General features: G+C 46.9%; 1 protein-coding gene across 3 annotated transcripts in view; it reads left to right on the top strand.

Annotated features, from left to right (window-relative positions):
• The window catches only part of ZNF217 (zinc finger protein 217), a 37,169-nt gene extending 15,749 nt beyond the window's left edge, over positions 1-21,420 (top strand). For all 3 annotated transcript variants that reach the window (XM_077335644.1, XM_077335645.1, XM_077335646.1), the window contains exons 2-6: positions 8,776-10,488; positions 13,472-13,597; positions 14,698-16,203; positions 19,681-19,807; positions 20,981-21,420. In XM_077335644.1, the coding sequence (XP_077191759.1) occupies positions 9,129-10,488; positions 13,472-13,597; positions 14,698-16,203; positions 19,681-19,790 (3,102 nt within the window). In that variant the 5' untranslated portion in view covers positions 8,776-9,128 and the 3' untranslated portion in view covers positions 19,791-19,807; positions 20,981-21,420. The remainder of the gene's footprint in view (positions 1-8,775; positions 10,489-13,471; positions 13,598-14,697; positions 16,204-19,680; positions 19,808-20,980) is intronic.
• The last annotated feature ends 248 nt before the right edge of the window (positions 21,421-21,668 follow it).

Genomic DNA, 21,668 nt, shown 5'->3' with positions numbered 1-21,668 from the left:
TCTTGATCTACCCCGCAAGGCTGTTGTGTGGATGGCACCCCTGGCCAAGCTGCTTGCCTTGCTGCGATCCCTGTGAAAGGGTCGTTTGACCCCCCAAAGGGGTCCCGATCCCCAGGCTGAGAACCACTGGGTTATTAGGTAGTGAATGTAGACTCTGATACTTTGTACAAAGACAAACGGGTTGGCTTTCAGTTGAGTAGTTCTGTACTATGTTTGCAAAGAGCTCTGGCTTCTCGTTGCGTTGGGTTTTATTTTTCCCTACCATCACTTCATGGTTAAATGTAGGAGCAACAGAAAACATTTCGCATACAGCTATAAATGGAAGAAATGCCTTTCTCACTAGCCTAGGTATTAAGTGGTGCTTTGCATAGGTAGTACCTTTAGCAGCGTGTCATTATAATAGGATGAACATAAATTCCATTTGGATAAGTATTTGTGGTTACATGGAAAGCCACGGGAATAACAAGTATTTTTAAGAAATTGGATGGAACGGGAATTATCCATTTTGCATCACAGCCTTTGATGTGTGTATATATCTGAAAACCCCTCCTGTAAAGATGAGAAGTGATTGGTTATCTATACCCCTGAGGAAAAGCAGGAAGCAGCTGCTCAAGCTGCTTGTGAGAGACACATCTGCATCTTATGCTTATGCACACAGAAACTTCATGTATATAAACGCAGCGTATATTATACAGGAGTTTAATGGCTAGGATTGGGCATGGCTGCCCCATGCGTTGGTATACATTAGCATATTGTGTGTGTGGGTCAGTGTAACTGCGAGTTCACCTGCTTTCTGCCATGTTGGCTGGCTGGCTAGCATCTCTGGAGAAAGTGAGGCCTACTAAAATGGCACAGTCTCATGAGTGATCATGTAACATGGGGAAAGCTTGCATAGCTGTTAAACTAGGGACTGCAAACCCAGTTACCAGGCCTGTAGAGCTCCGCTCTACCCAATTTTTAACACGATAATCAGATGTTTTAGGATGCTTAGGGCTGATCCTGCGTAGAGCAGGGGGCTGGACTAGATGGCCTGTATGGCCCCTTCCAACTCTAGGATTCTATGTTCTCACATATTGGAAGTGGGCCTGTCTTTCAAAGCCTGTCATACAGTGAAAGTTCTTTGCCTTCAGATCCCTTGCACCTGAAAGGGGATTTGGGTGTTGGGGGAAAGAATATTGTGTCTCTGTGATTGATTCCTCTCAGGTGGAAAAGGCCAGGCCAGTGTCCGTATGGCAGCGGGGTTATTCTCTATATACATGATGTCGGTGCCATCCTGGCCCCTTCCTGGGCCTGGTGCACTTAAGGCCCTCCATTGCCCCACATGAAGTGATTGTGGATGTTTCCGTGTCCCTGGTCTGCCGCAGGGGGCTATCTAGCCGCAGGCTGGTGTGGATGGCGAAGAGCCGGGCCTTCCAAGCTCAGCTCCGCCCTTTCTTGCGGCCTCCCAGAAGGAATTAAAAAATGCCTCTGTGATGCTCCACAAGGCCAACTGGGGCATTTTTTTATTTGTGTGAAAGGTGGGATGGCATTGTAATGCAATCCCACCTTCATGCAAATAAATACAAAACCCCCGCGTCTCCCCCACACTTTGGAACCTTTCCATCCCATCTGCATCGTGGGGATGCAGTAATCCAGGGTGGACAGTGTGCGCTGGGGAAATGGGTCCCCCATGGGGACACAGGAAGCAGCAGAGCAGAACACCGGTGGTGGCGTGGAGTGGTGCCAATGGTGCAGAATCAGTATGTGGTAGTCTTCTGGGAAAGCAGAAGCAGAGTGAGTCTCTTCTGTTGTTCTCAAAAGCCCTGCAGCAAGAGACGGTACTGGGAGAGGGCATTGTGTATGGAGCATTTACCAGAGGGAGGGTTCTGTGGATTCCTGCTTTCCTATTCTTGGCATACTCCATTCTCTCTGCCACTTTAGAAGCCTGACACGTAATTTTCGGTGCTATGATTAGCTGAAGATTTGAGTCTTGGCCAGATTACACTTGAAAAAAGGATAGTACTTGCTCTTTCTTTAGAGTCATAAGGTACTCAGTCAAAGTTCTTGAGATGATCCACTGCCCTTGAGGATCCTATACAACTTTGTTTGGCAGGGTATTGAACAAGATGAAGAAGGGAAAGAAGAAGGGAAAAACAGCCATTAAAACAAAGTAAAGCTCCGGGAAACCCAATGGAGCTGGAGTCTCAAGAAGAAATGACTGGGATAAAGCCATCAAGAATTCACAGAGGCTGGTAGAGCAGATTTCCCCTCAGTTTTCACCTTCCCAACATAATGCTCTTTGCCCCCAGATTCCTTTCCAAAGACCAGTAAGGACGAGAAGTAGCAGCAATGAAACTGACTCTTTTAATCAGGTCCTAAGCAATTTGTGCTTTATCTCTCCTCCTTCTTGTACGTGTACACACACACCAGCACCCTCCTGTGGCGGCTTTTGCTTGGGACAGTGTCCCAGTCCTTGGGCAGGAATTTCAGACAAATGGCAAACTACTCAAAAAGGGTAGGGAACAAGGACACAATGTGGTGTGAATTTTTCCAGTTTGTCCAGCGCACTGACTGGAAAACGGAGTGATTTGCTGGACTGTTAATCCCTCAGCTTTTCTGATAACTAATGAAGAAAAACTGGTATATGTGCTAACAAAATTAAAACTAGCTGGGCCTAGCCCAAGAAATAATGGCCTTGGGTTCGTTGCTTTTGAAGGGTTTTAATAAGCCGTCTACCCAGATGCATACCATGGTGGGCTGGATTCAAAGGCATACACAAATCAGTTCCAGGAGAAGACATGATTTCCTTTTCGTGGGGCCAACAGGGCATAATCTACAGATTGATCAGACAACTTGGAAGTTGTACCACTTTGTTTTCGGCTTCTAGGGCCTATTGGCAGATGTCCTTCCTTGATCTGTATGCAGGAATGTGTGTGTGTATACGCACATGTTGTGGTTCTGCAGGAGTGCAGAAAAAGCACCCAAGTGTGGTTGTGGCACAGTATTCAGCTTCCCGAAATCCAGCGTGTTTTGTTTGTTAAGATTCATTTTTATATTTCCTTGTATTCAACGTGGTCCGTGTCATGCCGTACACAAGATATGATTTTGTGAAATCAGCAATTTGGCAGCAGAGAGTAAAGCAGGCAATGCCTGGTACAACTTCAGGAGGCTTCTGAGCAAGATTTTTTAGTGGCTGTAGCATCCTTGTCCAAGCTGCCACTAACAAGACCAGGATGAATTAAGCAAAATAAGGTGCCGTTGTCTATACTGGGGATTGAAGGTTAAGCATTTCTGAACATTGCTACATATTCCAGTGGGTACGTTTTGGATTGTCCTGGTTCATAACAGCTAAAGGCCTCCTCCCCCCCCCCCACTTCAAGAAGATGACACCAAAGAATGGTGTTTATACCCTGTTTTTCACTACCCAAAGGAATCTTAAAACCGTCAGAGCTCTCTCAGCCTCACCTACCTCACCAAGGGTCTGTAGTGGGGAGAAGGATAGGTGATTGTAAGCCTCTGGAGACTCTTTTCAGATAGTAAAAAGCGGGGTACAAAAAGCTGCTCCTCTATCATTGGTGAATTCTTTGTTGTCTTCTGAGGATAGCCTCAGTTTAATTCAAGCTTGATTGTTCTAGAACCTATTTATTTGTCTTTGGGGAAATACCTTTTACCCTGTATCTGATCCATTATCTTACTATTTATTTGAATTATAAGCGAAAGCAAATTTGATGTCCTGTTACCCAGCCTCAGTTTTCAGTGGAGTCCATGGTGTAGTTAGATGTCAGTTCCATATACATAGCTCAGTTTCGACTCCTGAAAACTTAATGCTTAGAAGTGTAGGGAAAAGTTAGGGGTATCTGCCAAATGATCTGATTCTTCCTGTCTTCATCATCCATTGTTCCTCTTAATATTTGTGAAACAGCCCTGGGGGTGGAGAGTGTCCTGGCTGTCCGAGATGGAATAGGGCCAATCAAGGTGCGGCCAGCTCTGATTGGCCCTCCCTATCCAGCTCCCGCCCTCCTTCCCTGGATGCTAGCCACTTTGCTCTCAGATGCCAGAGAGAGACACAGAGAGCCCTGCCAAACTGCAAACAACCCCTGATTACCTCCTATGGCTCCTGCTGAGAGAGAGATTGAGATCTGTGCCTGCCGGTGTCCCCTGGGTCCTAGCACCCATTGCATTCCTGTTTGCAATGGGCTTTCTTGCTAGTTTTAAATAATGGTCATCTTTGTGAAATAAAGCAATGTGAACTTCTAGTGGGGTTTCATGTTTGCATACCCACACATACCGATTTTTGAAATCCCAGTCTGTTTTTAATCGTCAGTATAACAGTTTTGTATGTATGTGTGTTTTGCTTAAGAATAATTTTCTCTACTGCTGAACGTGGGGTCTGGGCTGACCAAGATGGGCAAGAAATTTAGATCTGGGTTCCCTTTACAGAGGGCAGAACAAAATGTAGCGAGGAAGGTCCTCCACTTCTAGGGTTCAACAAGGACAACGTTGGAACTCAACACGACTGTTGGGATAATTTGGAACTGGGTGGCTGCACGGCATTCTAACTGTTCACAGCCACTTAGAAGAGCTGGGTTTTTGAATACCCCGCTTTTCACTACCCGAAGAAGTCCCAAACACCTTTCTCTTCCTCTCCCCACAACAGACACTCTGTGAATTAGTTGTGGCTGAGACAGTTCTAAGAGAACTTTGTGAGAACAGTCGTAAGAGACCTGTGACTAGCCCAAGGTCACCCAGCAGGTTGCATGTGGAGGACTGGGATGCAAACCTGGTTTTCCAGATTAGAGTCTACCTCTCTTAACCACTACACCACTTGCTGTCAATAGTTGCATGGATCATTTGATGCAGGTACATATCTGAGGGCTAGTGTGGCTACCACAGTATAATGACACAAGGTACAAACTCTTGTTGACAAATTATGCATATTGAAACAAGGTGCACCACCTCTTTTCAAGTTTAGGTAAAGGTATCCCCTGTGCAAGCACTGGGTCATGTCTGACCCTTGGGGTGATGCCCTCTAGCGTTTTCATGGCAGACTCAATACGGGGTGGTTTGCCAGTGCCTTCCCCAGTCATTACCGTTTACCCCCCGGCAAGCTGGGTACTCATTTTACCGACCTCGGAAGGATGGAAGGCTGAGTCAACCTTGAGCCGGCTGCTGGGATTGAACTCCCAGCCTCATGGGCAGACCTTTCAGACTGCATGTTTGCTGCCTTATCACTCTGCGCCACAAGAGGCTCATGGGCATTTGTAAAAAACTGAGCTCTTGGTGAAGTTTACTATCCTGTTACTTCCCCCTGGCCAGAGTCAGAAGGGTAGACCCAAAACTCCTGGTTGCTTAACCAAGGGAGTGGGATGCATCCTCTCCATCTCTACCACATGGAAAATGAACATACACATACACTCTTGTTAGGACCCAAAAGCATCAGCCTTGATCAGAGTTAAAAGCAAACTGGACTTCCCACTTAACTTAGTTCTGAAATTATCGTTAACGAACCATAGCAGTAAATAGCAATGCATTTCTACCAAGTTCTACAGGTCAGAGCCATGTTCTGAATTTTTCTGTCTGTCTGTGTGATGGTGGTTTTTCTCCTTATATGTTTTTGAAATTTTGTAATCCTTGAGAATCACCACTAAACTTACTGTTCCATGACTTTATAAGCAGAGCCCATCTTTCCATTAATTTAACAGCCCTTCTATCTTCTTGGTTGGTGACTCTAATGACAAGCTCATTATAAGATCCCTAACTAATCTTCCTTAGGTTTACCTTTCTTTGCTTTTGGTCCTGTATGCCATAATACATGTGAGACATTATTTGCATGCTGTTTTAACATGCAGAATTCATTCTAAACCTAAGTCGATACTAACAAATCCCGGATGCAGCATAAACTCCTAGGGGCTTAAGCATACAAGTATTACAGAAGTAGGAAACCAAGCAGCCCGGAATTTTCAAAGGAATCGTAGTTAAATAGGATTCCAGTTCCCTTTGGTGTCATTTGAATGTACAGTTTCTTTGATCTCCTTTATAAATCCTAGATCGTGTTTCCCCACTGCCAGCACTCGTGTTAAATTCAGAACTTCCACTTTCCAGTCTAGCTGATACAGATAGGGGGGGGTCACGTGTATGGTTCCATTGTTTGCATCGGCTGCTTAGAAAATTTGAGGTAAATTAGTGTTAGGGGCCTAATTCGTTGCAACCTGATTTGGGGACAGGCTATTTCTTTGTTTCTTATTCATTGCCCCACAAATCTGCTGTTTCGGGTTGTTCTCACGTTGCTTTATGTATTTTTAAATTTTACTTGAGATCGAAACAACTCTTGGCCGTAAGCAATCAGTGTTATTACTACTACAGTTAGAATGTTGCCCTTTCCCAAAAAAAGTCAGAATTAACCTTCAAAACTGGGGTGGAGGCAACATTCCATTTAGATAGCAGCTCAAATAATATAACTTGGCAACTACGTAAGCTATTGTATCCTACAGTGGCTGCCTGTGTTGCCTGGAGGGTTAAGAATCAGGATGAAAACGCAGTAGCTGAATGAGCGCATTGTATACAGCTGAGATACAATTCTTTTTTGGGGGGAAAAAAACCAAAATTGCATTCCACACATTTCAGATGATGATGTCTTATTGCGCTAAATACATTGGCTGGTTCTTGAGAATCACAAAAAGCCCTTTTCAGGCTGGAATGGATACAGAAAGCTAACCTGGATATCATTACAAGCAAGAAGGCCAAGTTTGTGCTTGTGGGAGACCAGATGTTGGCCAGGTCCCGAGCAATGTGGTAGCCAAGTTAGCTAAAGATCAGGAAGTCTCCGGATTGACTCTTCCCAGTTCTATGAACTTGCTAGTTGTGCCATCCTAAGCAGAGTTAGACCCTTAGAGTTAATGAGCTTAGAAGGGTGTAACTCTCCTTAGGATGGCACCATAAGTGTCCTTAGGCAAGCTACTCTTTCATGGTTCTGTAAATGAAGCTAAGCAGGGATGCCCCTGGCTAGTATTTCGATGGAAGACCTCCAAGGACAATAATACTGGCCTGCTTTGAGGAAGGGTATAAAGATCATGCTCCGGAAGGGTCTTATAAATGCTGTTGTTATATCTTGCCTTTAATTATTTTTATGCTGTTCCATTTATGCCTGGAAAAATTGTGCACTCATACTATATTTGGTTAACCCAGCCTTTCTCAACCTTCTTACCATTGAGAAACCCCCGAAACATTCTTCAGGTTTGAGAAACCCCAGAAGTGGCATAACCGTGCAGAATATGGTTAGGAAGTATACCCTTCCCACCAGGCCCATCATTGGAGAGAGAGAGAGAGAGGTCGGCATAATCCTATATGGTCATATCACCCAATAAAGGTTTAATAAAAAAAAAAAACTCCCACCCATTTAGGAAACCCTTCCAGAGCCATCAAGAAAGACTGGGTTAACCAGTCTTGCATTTTAAAAAATGCTTTTCCATTTCTGCCTGGAGAAACGGCACTAGTCCTATGCCAGTTAATCACTTCTGATGGGCCAGCACAGATAACATTACCTGGAATGTTGTAGCTTATCCATCACATATTCCTGAGTGTTAAAAACATGTTCATGTGATCTATTGTAAGTATCAACAACTCATGCAGTCGTGTATTGTATTCTAGCTAATTTTACGCAGTACTGTTGTTTTCTCTTATCTGATAGGCTTGTTGCTAGTGTGGTGTTAAGTAATCAAAAGTGTAGAAACGCCATTTTCAGAACTGGCTGATACTTAGCTAGCAACAGTGCCTCAAAATGGCCGCCAAGTGGGCATGGTCCATAGTGAATAGTCCATAATGTCATTAATAAGTACCCATTAAGTCTGGGTAGGAGCCTCTTGTGGCGCAAGGAGCCTCTTGTGGCGCAGAGTGGTAAGGCAGCGATATGCTGTCTGAAGCTGTCTGCCCATAAGGTTGGGAGTTCGATCCCAGCAGCCGGCCCAAGGTTGACTCAGCCTTCCATCCTTCCGAGGTCGGTAAAATGAGTACCCAGCTCGCTGGGGGGTAAACGGTCATGACTGGGGAAGGCACTGGCAAACCACCCCGTATTGAGTCTGCCATGAAAACGCTAGAGGGCGTCACCCCAAGGGTCAGACATGACTCGGTGCTTGCACAGGGGATACCTTTACCTTAAGTCTGGGTAAAGCCATGCCGAAAACTTGAGTTCGGAGGGGGGGGGGCATAAAGCTACCCAAACTGAGGTTGTGTAAATAAGATGACAGTACCTTCTTAAAAAAATAGAATTTTTGAGTCAGCAACTTCTCCTAGCCAGTATCCAATTGTAGATTTTGATGAGTGGCTGGCATCTAATAATAAACTAGTAAGATTCCAACTCACTGCGACACTTCCTTGCCTGTGTGAATATGAAAATAATAATCTTTGAGTTTTACAGTAATTCTCCAGGGCAGTTTCCTTGCAGAAACTAGTAACTTCCTTTGATAGTTGCATCATTGAAGCAATGCTGTGAAATTTCAAATTGAGAGTCGTGCTGTACAAGCTGAAACATAGGAATATCTTGTTTAGGAACATCTTTTTCAAGAGAAGTGGCTAAACAAATGCACCCTCTTCTAGCAATTAAAGGAAGCAACATTTTAAAAATGCATTAGATTTTGGAAAAATTTAAAGGAAATTTGCCTGCCATTGTAACTTCAGATGACTCCTACAGACTTTACCTGAAAGCCTATGAAAAATGTAATTTGTAGAGTTAAATGTTTAATGAAATCTATTTTGTTTTCCTTAGCTAATGGCAGTTTTAATTTTTTGTTTTCTGCCCAGGTGCTCCTGAGCTGTTTCCCTGCTTCCTTGGCCTCAAGAAGAAGATCTGAAGTGTTACATTGGGAGATATGTGGATTTGTCTTGCAGAAGGCCAAATTAACAACAAAAAGCTAAAATAATAACCTTAAGTATTCCTAAACCTCCACTAGGAGAACTAATGAATGCTTTTATGAATAGTTTGTATTGCACATCAAAAGCTGCACCGAGAAAGGAGAGGCAATGTTTAATTGCTCCTGAAGCAGGCAGCTGGACTTGGACATTTGCAAGCAAATAGCAGGGGGGCGGCTTGTCAAAAGTGGCCTTCTTTCCAACATACGACCTCAGAAATTCGCATTCGCACCCCGGCAGGAAATATGCCAACTCAGCCTCTCTTAGCATATATGGATGGGCCAGATGGTATAGCCTGTACTGTCGGCTCCCGGATGGAGAACAACGACGCCACGATGCCGATCAAAGGGACCAACACCATCTCCTACAAAAACTTGCAAGAGAAGTTCCTGATGCAGGGCGAAGGGTGCATGCCTTTGGATTGCATGTTTTGCGACCAGACCTTTAAGCACCCCGAGGATCTCGGCAAGCACGTCTTAACGCAGCACAGGCCAACCCTCTGCGAGCCGGCGGTCCTGCGTGTCGAAGCGGAATACCTGAGCCATCTCGACAGAGGACAAGCGAAAACGGACTCGCCGCCATCGGATCTCGACCAAAAAGGCGACCAGGGCTTGAGCTGCGAAGTCTGCGGACAGACGTTTGAGGAGGTTTTTGACGTCGAGGCCCATATGAGGAAGCATAAAGACTCCTTCACTTACTGGTGCAGCGTGTGCGGGAGGAGATTCAAAGAGCCCTGGTTCCTCAAGAACCACATGAGAACGCACACCGGGAAGCCCGGCTCTCGAAGCAAGACGGCGCAAGGTTCCGAGAGCCCGGTCACCATCAACGAAGTTGTCCAGGACCAAGTAAGCGAAAGCATTACGTCTCCCTATAAAATCTGCATGGTGTGTGGCTTTCTATTTCCAAACAAGGAGACTCTGATTGAGCACAGTAAAGTACATACCAAAGATTCCTCGGCCAGCGCTGATGGCACCCGGGCCGGCGGAGGTGGCAAAGGAAGCAGCTCCCCCAGAGAAGAATTCCTGCAGTTCTTGAACCTAAAACCACGTTTGCCTTCCAGCAACAACAGCTCAGCAAAACCTGCAAAATACATTGCAGAATTGGATCCGTTCAGTACCTACCAGGCGTGGCAACTGGCTACCAAGGGCAAAATCGCGATTGGCCACGGACAAATCAAAGAGCCAGGGCAAGAAGGAAGTACAGACAATGACGAGTCGTCTTCGGATAAAGAAGAGCTCGGGGAAATCTGGCATGCCAGCAAAGTGAGCCAGGCGGAAAGTACGGGGAAGGCCAAGGCAAGCAAATTCAAATACCCCAGCAGCGAAGTGCCTTCAATGGACCTAGATCCCAAACTGTCCCAGAACAAAGACAAGCCCACACATTGTGCGCAGTGTGGCAAAGCCTTTCGAACCTACCACCAGCTAGTCCTTCACTCGAGAGTACACAAGAGAGACCGAAGGAGCGACCTGGAAGCTGGCTCCGCCGAAGCGAAGCAGCCGAGGTCGTGCCTCGCAGACATGGTGCCTCTGGATGAGAACGGAGTAGCCGAGCGAGCGGAGGGGGGCTCCGAAGACGGCTCCGAGGATGGGCTAGCAGAGGCTTTAGGTGAGTTCTGCTAAGATCTAGTCGCCCGTGGGTTTCTTGAGAAGTATAAGGTCTTAAAACTACTGGGTTGGATCCGTGTCCCATGCGGCTTTTGTTCCCATCACCCCAAAGATAGAGTTTGGACAGTCAAAGCGCGGGGGTTTTCCTTCCTTTTTCACCAGTAGAAAAATCTGGTGTGAAACGGTGGTTTCACTGTGGCTTCCCTTGATGTACCAGCATTAGAGGTTCAGGCTTCCTTCTAGTACAGGGGTAGTCAAACTGCGGCCCTCCAGATGTCCGTGGACTACAATCCCCATAAGCCCCTGCCAGGATTCGCTAGCAGGGGCTCATGGGAATTGTAGTCCATGGACATCTGGAGGGCCGCAGTTTGACTACCCCAAATCCAGTTAAATGCCCCCCTGGCTCTCTAGGACGAAGGCCGTCTGTCTTGTGGAGGCTGAGAGAATGAAGCGCATTTGTTGACACCAACCAGGATTTGAACGGCTGTTTGCAAGCCGAATCCCAGCTTCGCAAACTTAACTGTAGATTAAAACAAACCCGTGGTTTTGTTTTACATCTGAAATGTGTGCGGGAGAGAGATAAGGAGGGGGTGTGCGTGTCATACATGCATCCTTGTGCCTGCACTCAATTACGACATCTTTCACAAGGGACGGTGGCATAATTTCTCCCTTGTATCTGCTTGTAAGGGAAGGATGCTTGCATCATCTCCAGCACAGACACGAAGTACATCATGCTCAGGGACGCATTATTGCACGCTATTGTTCCTAGCAACCTGCCATTGAGGCTGGTGCAATGGAGCAAGAGTCACGGTGTTGATGTTTATAGCCTTGCAACAAAATCATCTCTCTCTCAACCGGTGGCAGTTCTGCTAAGCCTGCCGTTCGCAACCACGCAAGCATCAGGTGCATCTGCAGTTATAAATACTGAAATCTGCTGCCTCAGCGGTGGCCATCTTCTAGCGTGTTAATTATTTTGAGCATGATAAATTTTAAGAAGGCCAAACGTCTGCATTTTGAAAAGAAAAGAAACCCCCCCAGTCCATGTGTCTTCTGCCTAAGGTGTCCCCCCCCCCCCCCCCCCGCTGATTGCAGCCTTACCTCTTGGTAAACAGATTGGGGATTAATTTCCCCTGAAGTGCAGCTGGTTAACAACCACCTAAAATGCCCAGGCTGAGCAAAATGCTGTGCTTGCTCCCCTCTAGTGGCAAATCCTGGCATTTGCATGTAAGTCAGAGGGGGGGGGGGAACCATTTCTTTGTTCCGGCAAGTTTTGGGCTGGCTTGAACCGCGGCAGCCGTCCCCCTCTTGTGGCTAATAGGGTAGAGGGGCCCTATCCTCCCAGCCTTCTGCAGAATAAATAAAAAGTGGATGCAGTCAGGGGTTTTATATGTAGAAACCGTATTCTGCGAATTAATATGATATATTAATAATATCCTGCAGATTAATAAGAATTGCTACACAGGCTGCGTGAGCAGAAGGCTAGATGCCAGCAGGGGTGGCCCAGCTGTGGCTCTCCAGGTGTCCATGGACTACAATTCCCATGAGACTTTACCAGTTAACAGAGATTTTTTTTCCCGTAGCTTCTCTGGGAGTTATGCTAGGTCCAGTATAACCCCCCCCAATTTTTAACTGAGTCAATGGGGTCAGCTGAGCCCTATCAAATGCAGGAAGCAGAATGCTGTCTGAACTGCCCCCCATCCCTCATTTCACACCAGACCATGTTAGTTCTCTCAGCTTTAGCAGAATTCCATAACGCTACCAAAGGACTCTCGCAGAAGCAGAAAGTCTGGCTTCTACTTTGTCCAGTGTGTTGTGCCATACCTCGCGCATTTCGGAGCCTGATTGATTGATTGATTTATGTATTTGTTCATTTATTTATTCATTAGATTTTTATACTTTCCCTCCATACGGCTCAGGGCGGTTTGCATACAACGTCGTGGGGTATTACATGGAACGACCTATACATAAAATAGTCAAAAATAACATCAACAATAATCCAACAGTGGTTTAATTTAACATAATATCAATGATTCTGATCAACAACAATAACAGGAACAGCAACTTAAATAAGCTCCCAGAGAGGTCAGACTGGTGTGGGCCACGAAGGAGGTACTGGGGGGGGGGGCTGTAGATGTTATTGGATTGGTCAGTCTTATTTATTTATTTATTACACCTTCCACCCCGAAGGCTCAGGGTTGTTTACATGAAACGGGAACATTTTGCGCTGTCCATAATTCTATTGCTGTCGCTTATTTATTTAAAATATATATTTGTCAGCTAGAAGTTAAGGTCCCACATCCGCCCACTTAAATCGTTCCACCTAAAACCCTGTCTTATACATGCCTGTAGTATGATCTATTGGTTCTAGATAAGTGGGATAAACATTTGTGACAACCCTGGGTAAACCATTCCCAAGCCCGATATGTAACGTATAGAGCGTGTGAGTTCATTTGGGGCGGGGTCTTTAGCCCTAGTACGAGATTGCGAACTACCTTGAAGTAAGAGGAAAGGCAGGATATAAATGTTTTAATAACTCTGTTGACCCTGGAGATGTAAACGTTTAAATAATTATATTGTGGCTGGAGGTTTTGAGGATGGAGACTAGGGAAGATGGCGTTTGGGGAGGGAGATCAGTAGAGATGGGATGCCATGCCAAAAATGCCATTTTTCCAGGGAAGAAACAGCTTTCAAACCAGCGATCCTGCCATCCCGCCCGCCCGCCCGCCCGCCCGGGGAAATGATCTGTGTAGAATCATAGAATCATAGAATCATAGAGTTGGAAGGGGCCATACAGGCCATCTAGTCCAACCCCCTGCTCAACGCAGGATTAGCCCTAAGCATCCTAAAGCAACCTGGAGGTCAGTCAGAATTCTGGGGGAACTCCACCCACCACCAGGAGGCTGACCACCCTAATGGTGCCAGTACGAATGCGAAACACGCACAGATCTAACGCTTGCTTTGTTTTGTCTCTTACCCGTTTAAAGATAAAAATGGCGACAGCACGGAAAGAGCAAAAGTGAAGAACCTCGGGGCCTCCAGAGAATGCAGCTACTGCGGGAAGTATTTCCGCTCAAACTATTACCTCAACATTCATCTCAGAACCCACACAGGTAAGGGAAACCGAGCTGGCTTGAACAGGGTAGAGTCCCAACTGGGAAGGGAATAAGTTTGCTCGGTGATGCCGCTGGGTATTCAGGAAATAGCCGGTTGCGCGTTGAGGAAATGTGGTGGTCCTCCCGCAGTAGCTGTGACTGAGAGATAAGGTGGCTAATGACTCCACTGTCGCTCACCTCGAGCGCTCCGGATTGTAATACGGCTCTTTGGAAACGTGAAATGACATTAAAATTAAATGATGAATGCTGTAAAGTTAAGGGCGATCTTGAATCTCTCCCTAAGCTTCTGGAATGCTTGGCTAGTTTGTTCCAGCATTAGTTTACTGCTCGAAAGCCGGCGTACGCAAGAGAGGCTGTCTCACGTTAGATTTTATACCAGCTTTAAGATGCTTAGCTTGCAGAAGAAGGAGGGAAGCAGTTAAGCTGCCTCGCCATTTTCTGTGTCTTACTGGGGCTTGAAGGTCTTGGAGCCAGCGTGGCGTAGTGGTCAGAAGAGCAGCAGACCCTAATCTGTAGGACCGGGTTTGATTCCCCCGTTCCTCCACATGCAGCCACATGGCCACAGTTCTCTTAGAGCTGTTCTCACAGAGCAGTTCTTTTAGAGAGCTGTTCTCTTAGCCCCACCTATATCACAGGGCGTCTGTTGCAAAGAGAGGAAGGGAAACGTGTTTGTAAGCCACTTCGGTGTACAGAAAGGTGGGGTATAACAAAGCAGTTCTTCTTCACCCAAAGCCGGATTATATCTGAAGAAACCCCTTGGTGTATGTCATATTATTTTGCTATAGGGCAGGGGTAGTCAAACTGCGGCCCTCCAGATGTCCATGGACTGCAATTCCCAGGAGCCCCTGCCAGCAAATGCTGGCAGGGGGCTCCTGGGAATTGTAGTCCATGGACATCTGGAGGGCCGCAGTTTGACTACCCCTGCTAAAGGGCTTAAAGCATGCTTCCATTCTGAGGCCTGCTTGCACCAGTTTTGGACTGTATCTGGTAACGGGGTTTTCTGGGCTGGGAGTGAGAGGAGGAAGAGCTGAGAAAGTGGGCTTTTGAAATGAAAGAGGGACATGATAGCACTGACTCCTGACTCGCCACTCTTCCAGGTGAAAAACCATACAAATGTGTATATTGTGAGTATGCAGCAGCCCAGAAAACATCTCTGCGGTACCACTTGGAGAGACACCACAAGGACAAAAACGCAGACGCTGCGGCCGAGGACCATAAGGACTTGTCACCTACTCAGGAGATGGGCTTCTTATCAATCCCCGGCGGTGCTCCGGAAACCAAAAATCTGAAACGGCTCCTTGAAGATGCCAAAGATACCAAAGGAAGCCCCCCTGCAAAGCAGCAGAAGGAGGCCCTTCCCTCCTTTCAGAGCACCTCGAACCGTGTAACTCAGGACGCAAACCATGGGGCGGCGGGTCGCAGCCTAAAAGAGGGGGTCCCAGTTCCCGGCCTTGAAAAGCTGAAATCTGAAGAGGGAACACTGGTGCCTCAGGTAGGTCATTACACGACGGATAGGCCTGAGACAAGGAGCTCTGCCTTGCCAGACGGCGTGCTCTATGCTGGTCTTCCGGAAAACAGAACCAGCATGGATCTTCCGAGAGAGGCCCCAGAAGACTCCAAATGCAAGCTGACAGCACAAGAGAAGCCTTTAAATTTATCCACTGCCTCATCCCAGGATGTTTCCGTGATCTCTCTCTGTCGAGGATCTTTAGCCACCATTACCTGTCCTTTTTGTACTTACCGGACGCTGTATCCAGAGGTCCTGATCATGCATCAGCGGCTGACGCACAAGTATAACCCCGAGGCTTCTAATAAGAACGGCATCCGGAACAAGGCGGCGATTAAAGCTAGGCGTACCGGATGCCCGCCTTTTCTTTCGGGCAAAGACGTGGCCCCCCTGCCTCTTCACCCTCCGAAAACCAAGGGCGCCCAGCCAAAGCCCTCCCACGGGGAAAAGGGCAAACAGTGTCCTGCCGTGCAAAGCAAAGGATCTGTTATTACCGGGAACTCTGCGCCGAGTAACTTGAAATCGTGCAAAGTGCAGGCAGTTGGTGTTTCGGTGAATAGCTTCCGACATCACGAAACGCACCCTGGTGCTAGTGGCGCCGTAGTGCAGGACAGAGGGAGAAGGCTGGACTCTAAAGCAAGGTGCTTGGCTCCTCAATTAAGCGCGGCGAGCAGCATCGTCGGTGGCTCTCTCGAGACTTCTGCGAACGAAGCGGCCTGGCCGAATAGTCGCGGAATAGAATTTCTCGGTAACAGACCCAAAGGGAATCCAAACCTGGAGTTCGATGGACCCTCCTCTAAAAGAGCAAGACTCAATCTCTTGGCTCCGGAACAGATGGACTCGGCTCTGTATCGGAGAGGAAACCATTCGGGCAGGATCCATATAGCAGGCAGATACGCAAATCTGCTACCTCAGGAATGTGCACACACCAAGCCGGCACCCTCTTTCCTGCCTGCCAAGCCAGGGCTCGTGAGCTCTGAAGTAGATGCTATAAATCCCGTGACTATCCTGAAGCCATACGAAACGTACGGTCCTGGCCCCTATTACAGCTCCTGCGGATCAAGCAGCAACCAGCCTTCTAGTTCTTCGAAAGAAGGTATGCTTTTTTTTTTTTTTTTTGCAGCTTCAGATAACTCTGTAGGCAAACGTTTATAGCAATAGTGTCTTTTGCTTTTGCAAGCGAAATGGTATTGGGGTTGGGCAACTTGGCCTGGTTACTGGAGAGACAATTTATATTCCTCCAGCTTTTCACTTAAGAACGCCAGAAGAGCCCTGCTGGATCAGAGCAGTGGTCCCTCTGGTCCAGCATCGCTTCTTACAGAGCGGCCAACGAGTTCCTCTGGAGGGCCAACAACAGGGCATGGAGGCCAAGGCGTTCCCCCAGCGTTGCCTCCTGACTTTGGGATTCAGGGGTTTAGTGCCTCTGAATATGGAGGTTCTCCTCCGTCGCCATGATAGACTTCTCCTCCATGAATTTATCTAATCGCCTTTTTGAAGCTGGCCATTCCTGTAGCCATCACTACATCTTCTGCCAGAAAATTTCCCATTTTAATCACCCCCCTGTGTAAAGAAATATCTCCTTTTGCCATCCTGAACCTGCTGCCTGTCAGTTTCATTGGATGCTGTTGAGTTCTAGTATCTCAGGGGAGGGAGAAACAGTTCTTTTTGTCAACTCTCTCCACCCCACTTAATCCTCAGTAAATGTTCAGGTGTCCCGGAAAGTCACCCAGGGTTTCTCTGCCCCTTACTTTATGCTAGGCCTGTTTCGTTCATCTGGAAATGCTGAAGCGCATAATTAGATCCACCCCATTATCTTTTAATCTGCAATGTGGAAGTGGAAACAGAGGCAGTACTATTAATTGATCCAATACGAGGGTTTTTTTAATGCACTGGACAGATGTTTGCATGCTGCTTCAGTCTTCCCAGATTCATGAAACAGTCCTTAGATTCAGAGCAAACAAAAGGAAATTTTACTTTAACCAGTGAGTGATTAAAAGGTAGAATTCACTGTCAGAGGCTGCTGTGATAGTCATAAGCATGGAACAGGAGTGGCCACCAAACTGTGGCTCTCCAGAGGTCCATAGATTACAATTACCGTGAGCCCTTGCCAGCATGGTGCTGGCAGGGGCTCATGGTACTTGCAGTCCACGGACATCTAGAGAGCCACAGTCTGGCCACCGCTAGCATAGAAGGATCAGTCCATCTAAGGCTCCTAGCCATGGAGACTGATGGGAACCTCCACATTCAAATGCAATAAACCTCTGAAACCCAAAGCCAGGAAGCAACATCAGGGGAAGGCCCCGGCCTCCCATGTCCTGTTGTTGGCCCTCCATGGTAACTGGTTGGCCCACTGCATGAGACATAATACTGGACCAGTTAGACCAGGGGTAGTCAAACTGTGGCCCTCCAGATGTTCATGGACTACAATTCCCATGAGCCCCTGCCAGTGAATGCTGGCAGGGGCTCATGGGAATTGTAGTCCGTGGACATCCGGAGGGCCGCAGTTTGACTACCCCTGAGTTAGACCACTGTTCTGATCCAGCAGGGGTATTTTATGTTTGTAAGTCCTTGTGTCTGTGGAAAAGGACTCTTGCATCCGTCCCAACCATTTTGCTAACACTTAAGACTTCTGTATTGTACAGCTGGATGCTTCATGGTTTTCAGTGAGTTAAGAACAAAAATCCAGCTCCCAGATACTAGAGCCCTCACAGTCTTCAGATTTGGTACCTCCTAGTTGAATCCTTTGGTTAGATTACCTAGTGAGAGATTAGGTATTCTGTCACTGACCAGTTGCATGGTACGCAAGTAGGGCTGTTTCACCACGTTCTTACCCCATCCTTTCCAAAAGCTTTTTTAATAGGGATCTTGTTTATCTTCCACCGAGGCAGCCTAGGTGCTGCCAGGCTGCAGAATCGGACAGGCATGCCTGCTTAGCCAGGCTCCGCTCATCTCCCTACCAGTCTGGCTTCACTTTGCAGCGTTGCAGCATCATGGGGTCCCATGCGGGTGGAGCTAAAAATGATTTGGGAATGGTCACTCATACCTAGCTCTGCGTTTCCAAGGGCCCAAAACACCAGGGGGGTTGATGTTGTGCTGCATTGAGCAGTGGGTTGGATTTAGGGATGCTAGCCTCCAGGTGGGACCTGATGATCCCGTGGGATTATACTTCATCTCTAGGCTACAGAGATCAGTTTCTGGAGAGGGTGGGCTCTGTGGCCACAGTTGAGGCCAGTAAGATAGCTAACATCTAATCCTCTTACATTGCACCATACCCAGGCTCTTGGGGTTCTGGCTTTAGATTCTTTTAGATTTTATAAATTTTAATGTGATTAACTGTATTACAATGGATCTGTTTTCCGCCATCCTGAATCTGCCTTTGCAGAGAACGCGGGTTATAAATTCAGAGAAATAAATAAAAAAATATATAATTGTACCCCAAGGAGGTCTCTGGCCTCCCCAGACTCAATCCCTGAATTTCTAGGAGCTTCCCAGCTTGGATCTGTCAACCCTGACCCCCCACATCCCCAACTGGTGGCCAGAGGGAACCAGTTAACCCTAGTTGAACTAGTTGGCCTTCATGGGCCCTTCCAGCTTTCTGAGATCTTCTGTCTGTCTTCCATGGAGCCACATCCACATTTAGCTGCCCTTGAAAAGTTGAGTATGTTATGTGGGTGTGTAGTTAAGAGAGCTGTAGGAAGAAAAGCCATGTTGGGCTGCTGTAGATGAGCAAGACTTGAGCCCAGTAGTACGGTGGTAAAGATCAACAAGAGTTCCAGAGTATAAGCTTTGATGAGTCAAAGGTCCCTGCATCAGGGATAGGCATGCATAACTTTGCAATTTACATAACATCAGAACATCGGAGAGAATCATAGAGTTGGAAGGGGCCATACAGGCCATCTAGTCCAACCCCCTGCTCAACGCAGGATCAGCCCAGAGGCTATATGTGGTCCTAAAGAAAGGTTTATGCGGGTTGGTACTGTGGCATTTGCACCCCTACTTGGTTTCCGCCAGAACTACTCACCGGGGGCCTGTCTCAGGGCTAGTTCTTGTGGTACAGGAGTGGGCGTGTACCTGCCATTCCATGGCTCCATGCTATGTTCCTCGAGCAACTTAGGCATGCAGAAAACACCTGGGGTTGAGGCCAGATCATGTAAGAACTGCCATGCAAGAACTGCCATGCTAATGTTGTGCTCACCTGAATCCTCCCTCCCACTTAAATTTAGCATTTGTTTGTACCGGAGTGTGATGCAAATTCCTTTGTTTAGTTACTTGTGAAGCACATAAAAGCTGGGACAACACATCTGCTCGAGATGTGGAAGAAGATATACATTTTCGTCCGAAGGCTTGTTCCAGTTTGCAATACCCTCTTATGCTTCTAAACATTCGTTGATAAGATATTTCACCACTCTGTTGCAAGTAATCTTTTACGTAGATGCAAGAAGAGGCACCTTCGAAGCTTGAGTAATTGTGGGCAAAAGTCCCTGAATCGATTCTAGGAATTTGTTAGGATAAGCATTGAGATTGTTGCAAGTATTCATAAGGTCTCCCATTGCTTGTTCTCTCCCTCCCCCAGGAAAAAGGCCAGTATCCTATCAACACTTATCCAGCACCATGCTGCAAAAGCGAAGTTACGAGAGTCTACTTGGTAATGCACATTATCGTCCAAATGACAAGAAAACATGATTTGACTGGAACGAGTGGTAAGCTCCATTTTAAAAACTCAAATAAACAAACCCCCGGATTGGCAACTCCAGCATAAGGGGGTATAAAGGCATGTCATGTTACTTGTCGGCCCCCAGAGTTGGTATCGCCTACTCAGACTGGCAGCCACTCTCCAGGTCCTCAGCGGGAGGTCTTTCAGATCGCCTACTACCTCATCCTGTGAAGTGGCAACGCCGGGGTTTGACTCTGGGACCTTCTGTACACCAAACCAGACCCAGCCCTTTGCCCGTCTTCCAGGGAGGTCCCATCCACTTGCGTGGTCACCCCCACAACAACCTTGTGATATTGACAAGGCCCTGAGAGAGTTCTGGAGCAAAAATTGTATAATGACTTTTCATGCCTGAACGATTGTAACGTTGTAATGATAAGTTCTCCGTGGAAGTATTCTTACAGTCCTAAAGAGACCTCCTAAGCCCATCGATGCCAGTGAGCTCAGAATGGTGCCAGCCTGTTGTAGAGAAGAAGAATTGGTTTTTATATATATATATCCCCCTTTTTGCTACTCCTGAGTCCCAAAGTGGCTTATTTATTTATTTAAATTTATAGGAGCCTGTCATCTCGGGGCAGCATACAGTATCTACTGTAGAATAAAAGACATAGATCCATATAAAACACAGTTAAAACTACCAAAAGGCTAACATTAAAACTTCTACTCTGAGTCTCGCTGTTAATTCCCCATGAAAGAGAGGAGGAGCTCCAAAACTGGCAGGGGGCACCCTAATACTGTACGCCTGGCAGAAGAGCTCTGTCTAGCAGGTTACAAACACCTGTCCCTTCCTCTTCCCACAACCTTGTGGCAGGGGTGAGCAAACTGGGGCCCTCCTGGTGTCCATGGACTACAACTCCCATGAGCCCCTGCCAGCATTTGCTGGCAGGGGCTCCTGGGAGTTGTAGTCCATGGACATCTGGAGGGCCATAGTTTGCCCACCCCTGCCCAGTGGGATAGATGAAGCTGAGAGCACTCCGAAGAGAACTATGACTAGCCCAGGGACACCCAGCTGGCAGCATGTGAAGAAGCAAGGCATCAAAACTGCTTAACACTGCAACACTCTTTAGCAGACTCTACAGAAACTCTTTCTTAAAAAGTTTATTAATATGAGCTGTTCCACATAGCTGTTAAAATCCATTGCCCTCTTGGTTGTGTGTTCCAGGTACAAGGCTGCAACTTCAGGACCCCCTCCCAATTCCGTCCTGGAGGAGGACAGGCGACACAAGCGGCAAAACTAACCTGGGATCGTACCACGTAAAGAGCGAAAACACTACAGCGCAGGGCCCGTTGGTACCATGTGGACGTCAACATGGCCGCCTGAAATGGGCGTCAGAGCGAACTGGAGAATGGGTGTATTAATTCTGCTGATCTTCTTGAATAATATTTTTCTTAGAATAATCATAGACCAAATATCCAGCATAAACTCTATTTTTGCATACCTCGAGTGCTGCTGAGGAGAGATCCACTTTTTTTGTTTGTGTGTTCTGGAAGCTGTTTTCTAGCCTTTGCACCTCAGGTAAACCTGTGCATCGAGTCTGTCTGGTTTCCATACTGGGAAGCATTCTTTTTTTTTTTTTTAAATAAAGGGTAACAAGTCTGTCAGATTTTGCTTTGTGCTTTAAACGATGTATATTTTTTACGACAACTGCCGGATCGGTTCTGTACTTTACGTTCACCTTATGCACAGTTGCAGTTCCCCAGAGTGGGTCAGGGACGTTGACGCCAAATCAGGACAATACGCTCTTCAGCAATAAGTTCTGCTTCCTCAAACCGGTGCTGGTTCTTGAATATCCCCACTCAAAATGAAATTCGGAGTGCGCTTCTGTCAACAGGGAAGGTGATTCTCCCCC

The sequence above is a fragment of the Paroedura picta genome, chromosome 4 (assembly GCF_049243985.1).
Source record: "Paroedura picta isolate Pp20150507F chromosome 4, Ppicta_v3.0, whole genome shotgun sequence".
Lineage (NCBI taxonomy): Eukaryota > Metazoa > Chordata > Lepidosauria > Squamata > Gekkonidae > Paroedura > Paroedura picta.
Note: the sequence above shows the minus strand (reverse complement) of the source record. Positions and strands in the feature narration are given on the sequence as shown.